Here is a 5,858-nt window from a genome sequence, read left to right as displayed (position 1 = left end):
GGCTCCAGGCTCTGAGCTATCAGCCCAGAGCCCGACGCGGGGCTCGAACTCACGGACCGCGAGATCGTGACCTGGCTGAAGTCGGACGCTTAACTGACTGCGCCACCCAGGCGCCCCTGGGTTGTTTTCTTTACATAGCACGAGCTGTGCTTGTGCTTTTGCTCTTACTCTGAATAAAGTGTATTTGTCACAAATCCTCCCCTAAGGGATATCCCACATTAATTCTCGTCTTGACTTGGCCTGTCTTCAGCATTCACCCCACGGTCTGTAATGTACTCCAAAGGCTCAGACCTGTATCTGATTTTTCTGTTAGTTTCTGCTCCGATTTTTTTTGGCTAGTTGCCAGATCCCTTTCCTGCTCAGCTTCCAAAATGCTTCCAGTTAGAAGTTCAATTCACACTTTTAGAAGTCTGAAGTCTAAAGCAGGATGAATCCTTTTCGTTTTGTTCAGGTCATCACACTAAGAGGTGGTAGGCAGGATTCAAACTCCAGTGCTCTGATTCCAAGGCCTGTTTCTAGAAGTCCTAGAAAGTCTAGAAATCCTTTATAGGATTAACTGAACACGGAATCGCCTCAAAAATACGTTTTTAAAATGATCTCTTGAAAAACATCAAGGTGCCTAAAATGCTTTGGACCCACAGGTAGACTAGGTCAATTCCCCACAAACCAGGTTGCCCCAACAAAATGGACATGTTAGTTCTAACGCACGTGCAGGGATAAGAGAGCCCTTCTGAGAAGGCAGGCATGGCCGAGTGCCCAAGCTGTGACCTGACTGTTGTGTGACAACAGCACCTTGAATACCGGCCTCCCCCTCCCACCCCCCAGTTCCTCAGCTGTGAAATGAAGCCACTAAGACTTGCTTAATAGGAACAGTGTACAAGGTGGTGGATGTAAGATGCTGTCCCTGGTCTATAGAAAATTCTCACTAAAATCAGGCTTTCCATTTGTCTTTGATATCAGGGACCAAAATTAGCCCCAATTTGCAATTCTCTACCCTCCGTACCACTTGCTATGACAGCAATAAAACTAGACTATAGCTGACTATGTACCTCCAAAGCTCAAAACCTTCAAAGGCCCCTCAACAACCTAAAAGATAAACTCCAAAATTCCTTAAAATTCCCCAGGCCCTTTCGTTGCTGTGTCTTCCCCAATTCTCTTTTTCCCCTAAAATCTAAACCCAGGTCCCGGAGAGGCTGTCTCTCCCCTAATGATGCTGTATACCGCTCCCTCCTCTGAGCCCACAGGCAGACTGTGGACCCGTTGGGATTTGTATGCTACCTACATATCAGATTAGTTGGATATAGTTCTAACTTCCCCACTAAAAGATATACTTCTTAAAGGTCAGTGTTCATGGTCTTTATTGTATCTGCCATACTACCCAATGTCTCCACGCATGGCAATAAAAGCTGACATTTAATGACAGCTGACTCTATGCCAGGCACTATTTTAAGTGCCTCACATCCCCCTATAGATAGGTACCATTATTCTCCCCATATTACAGATCAAGAAACTAAGATCCACAGAGATTCAATAACCTGTCCAACACTGCTAGGGAGTGACAGAGCCTGTGTTCAAACCCAAGCAATCAGGTTGCAAACCCCACATTCTCAACCACTATGCTACATAGTCAACATCTCGTCAATTACATTAGCTGATTAATGCAAAAGAGTTTCAGAAACTAACAAGGACAACCAGTCACAGTAAACCAACAAATCCAAACAAAAGAGATTTCTGGCATGGCTAAGGAAGAGAAGAAGGTAGCAGAGCACGAAGGTCAAGTGTCCCATCAGACTAGAATCTGAACACCAGCTCTGTCACTTACTTTCTAGCAAGTCACTCTGAGCAAGTCACTTGATCTATTCCCGCATTAGCCTCTGCAGCCAAAAGACTGATGAAACTAGTACTCTGGAAGATAGTTTTAAGAATTAAATGAAATGACACAGATAAAACTGTGTTGGCTCTAACACAAGAGTCAAATTGTGAAATCCTGGGAACTGTCTTTCCTAAGCTACTAAACAACAATTATAAAATAGTACTAAATAGTACCGTAGAGACTTAATTTCTTTCCAACAATACACTAAGACGACTTTAGAAATCTTCTTAATACCTCAAGTCTGTAAGACAGTCAAATAAAATTAATTATCTCTAATTACAAAAGGAGAGTTCTGCCTCCGGGCATGGCACTGATGTGGCAGCTGAACAGCCTTTAACTCCTTAGAGCAAATGCAAAGGTCTACAGCCAAGCAGAGGTCAAGTCTCTAATGAAATGTTCTCACAAACAGAAATGTATCCAAGTGTGAGAGGGTTCTAGAAAGCCTACCCAAGGAAAACCTGAATAATGGAAACATTTAATGTAATGAGAAAAACCCCACACAGTATCTTTTAAAGAATCCACAGTTTGTATACGTCCAGAGAGCGGAATTAGGTACAACAGGTGGATATTCCTGGGAGGCAAGTTGAGGAAGCCGGAGGGAAATGGGCTCCCCTGAGCAGTGCTGAGCTCACCCATGGGAGATGCTCTGGCCCTGGTCATGAGATAAGGGGCTGAGGGAATTCTCTAACTGGCTGCGAAGTCTGACCAACTCTGAGGTCCCTTCCTAACTCTGGAGCAGGGCTGAGTTAGGGAAGACGGGGAAACGCACCGCTCAGAAAGAGACTATTTTTCACAATCTTTTTTGGGGGTGGTGGTGAAATGTAATAATTGGGTAAAGTTGGCCTCGGAGAGGGGGCACCTCTGCAAACTGCCCCTAAGGATCCGAGGCTCAGGGCCCGAAGATTTGCAAAGGACATCTGGGAGTCATGGCACTCCGACTGAGGGCAGAATGCCTGTTCCCTCAAAGAAGCTTCGAGAACATCTCCCAGCCCCCTTTTCTCCAGCTGCTACTCCCGGCCCTCCTTACAGAAGCGGAGGCCGGCTCGCCCAGAGGCCTGGTGGGAGGTCGGCCCTCGGTGAAGGGTCTGAGACCGACCCGGAGGAGAGAAGGAGGCTAGGACCCGGGACGTGGAGAGGGCTCCTGGGTCCCGTTAGAAGGCCCCGCCGCCGAGGCCAAGGTCGTCTCAGACCCCCAGGGCGACCGCCACCAGCGCACTCACCAGCGCGCTTCCGCGCAGCAGCCGAACCGCCGCTCCCTCCATGGGTGTTGCAGGAGATGCGACTGTGCCAATCCAGCGACGTCCTTTCTCACCGCCTCCGGGCCCAGGGCCAGCGCTTAGGGGCGGGGCCTGAGGGCGGGGTCAGGCCTCGCCCCCCACCCCAGCACCCCTCCCTGGCCCCGCCCCCTAGTGCCTACGGAACCTCAAGAGAGACACACAGCTCCCTCTCCGCCTTTGCCGTAAGCCCTGCTCACGCGAGACTTCGACAAGGCTGTGGGGCGGGAAGAGAGTCGGAGACACAACAAACATGGCGGCGGCGGCGACGGTGACGAAGACGGCGGCGGCGGCGACGGTAGCGGCATTAAACAAGGCGGTGGGAGTTACTCGGTGCGGTGGTCAGGTGGTAAGTAGCAGGCTTCCGGCTCGGAATGCGGCGACACAGCTGAACAGGACAGTTAAGAAGGAGCGGCGGGAGACGAGAGTCGAGTTCGCAGCGGGCCGGCTGACCCCGCTCGGGACTCAGTCTCAGCGGAAGGTTGGGCGTGGTCGGTCGGTCAGCAGGGTCGCGACCCAGGGTGTTCTTGGCCCGAGTGCGGAATGTGCTGTTTCTCGGTTCCGGGAGCCCCGAGGGAGCGGCGCCTGTAGGCAGGGGCTGGAGACTCCTGGGTAGGGAGCTGCTTCTCGCTCTGACAGGTGGTCGTGCGGGGGTCTCCCCGAGGTTTGCGTCTTCACCGGGTCCCAGGGCCTGTGGGTTAGACGAGGCGCGGGACTCCTCTAAGTGTTCCGAATCCTTATGAGGATGCTGCCCCGACGCCAGTCCTGGGCTGCTCCTTGGGAGGACTTTTAAAACCTCTGTTATCTAATGGTCCTGCCTGGGTTAGTTTCTACTGTTTATGCACTCTCATTTTGGGAGATGTGAGGTTTGGGGAGGGCTTTGCAGCGAAGACCCATTCAAGTTCACGCAGGCTTAAGTCTCTTAATAAACTGTCTGTAGTGCGGGTAACCAAGCCGTGCAACTATTAAGTGCTCTGTAACTGAATTTGAATTGAGGTTAAACCGGTTCCAGCTACCACTGACCACGTGGCCCGTGTAGTGTCCCCTTAATGTGCTATTGGGAACCCTAATGGGAAGTGACAATTGGGAGAAGAAATAAAGCTACTTTAAATTGTGAGATCTAAGGAAAATTCGGTTTTGAAGAAACAGAACTTATTTAAAACAAAATTTTAAACATCTGGACAGTTAGTTTTAAAATTGCATTTTATTTTAATTTATGACATGCCTTCAACAGCTACTGATTAATATATTGTTGGGAAATCGTTATGGGGAATTGAGATGTTTGGTGTTTTTTTGCCCCCTAGGGTTTCAAACCGCGTCCTAGAAAACCCTACGTGTTTGGGATTGCGATAGAGAGCATAATAAAGAGGGGAATCAAGTGTTCGTTCGTTGTGGGGTGTGCTTGGAGGTTTCCTTTTTAGCCCTTTCCCACAAATGTTTCCTTAGGACTAGTGCATTATTTTTATGCAACTGTAGTTGTTCAGCAGTACTAAGCCTGACTCTGTAAGTGTACAATACTGTGCACAAATGAAGTTCATAACTTGAGTTTAAGAAAATAAACATTATTGAGAATTTGCCAAAACGAAATCTTAAGAAATCCACCAGTGGGTGGAAAAAGTCAAATTAGTGCTTGTTAGTCTTTGGTGGTTCTTTGTAGCTTTTATTGAAATAAACTTGTTGCTTTGTTCTTTCATCATCTACTAGTTTAGTTTTCTGGGAATTTTAAAATTGGCACAGGTTATTTTCTTAGCTTAAACCTGTAGATGCTAGTTAACTTTTTGTCATAAAGGTTTTGATTTGTGGTGTGCTTTTCTTTGCAGAACTCTGTATGGCTTTTCAATTTTAGTTGAAATTCCCTCCATGGCCTTTTGGAGTCCCTTGGTGTGTCTCCAGAGTAAATTTCGATTACTCTTCATTTCATCAATGTTGGAGTGGCAAGAAAAAGGAGGAACTGATTTGGGGTGAAAAGGTTAGAGTGTGTAGCTCTGTTTTGGATATCTTCTAACTTTATGTTTTACTTTTATGTTGTTTTCTGATTTCTCAAAGCCTTATAATGTCCCTTTTTGCTTTCAAAGAATTTGTTTTGGACGATTCTGTAATCGAAGGAAATGTGTCCTAATTATCTTTGAAGAGTCTGCGTCACTCTCTCTACAAATCAGTCCTCATTTGTCAGGCTTCTTTCTCCATTGATGTGTATTCCATGGCAAAGTAAGTCTTTCAGTGACTGTAATTATTAGGCCATAAAAATAAGCACATCTATTAAGCTGCAGTCACTTTTGTAGAGGCATACCTAACCACCAAATTAAGCTGTTGTATAAGTAAGTTGGTTGCTCAGTTTTCTACCTTATGGTTAGTAACCCCCAAAGAGTAGGTGAATAAAATAGATATTTCTATTCCTGTATCATGTTGTTTTCAAAAATTTCCCATAGCTAATAAAAAAGATAGACTTTGGGGGGAAGGTAGGTCATAGAGAATTCTTCTGGTTCTTATGTCACTGCTGTTTCATGGTTGTGGCTGTCTTCTAATTCACATCATGATGCCTGTTTTGTTAGCTCCTGGTTAAGAGAGGGTTTATGTGTGTGCACTTGTTTATGTGTATCAACAGCTTCCCATTTATAGTGTGAGACTGAAAAACAAATATCGGGAAACTTCATACACCAATATCAGAAACCAAGAAAGGTTGGAGAATCGTTTTAAGTTACCTGCTTAAA

The 5,858-nt window shown here is 46.5% G+C and overlaps 1 protein-coding gene across 1 annotated transcript in view; it reads right to left on the bottom strand.

Annotated features, from left to right (window-relative positions):
- Positions 1–3,224, bottom strand: part of ACADSB (acyl-CoA dehydrogenase short/branched chain) — a 37,988-nt gene extending 34,764 nt beyond the window's left edge. The window contains exon 1 of the mRNA XM_040486677.1: positions 3,094–3,224. Coding sequence (XP_040342611.1) covers positions 3,094–3,135 — 42 coding nt within the window. The 5' untranslated portion in view covers positions 3,136–3,224. The remainder of the gene's footprint in view (positions 1–3,093) is intronic.
- Positions 3,225–5,858: the final 2,634 nt, after the last annotated feature.

Source organism: Herpailurus yagouaroundi, unplaced genomic scaffold (assembly GCF_014898765.1).
Source record: "Herpailurus yagouaroundi ecotype Mexico unplaced genomic scaffold, PumYag 163, whole genome shotgun sequence".
In the NCBI taxonomy this organism is placed as follows: domain Eukaryota; kingdom Metazoa; phylum Chordata; class Mammalia; order Carnivora; family Felidae; genus Herpailurus; species Herpailurus yagouaroundi.
Note: the sequence above shows the minus strand (reverse complement) of the source record. Positions and strands in the feature narration are given on the sequence as shown.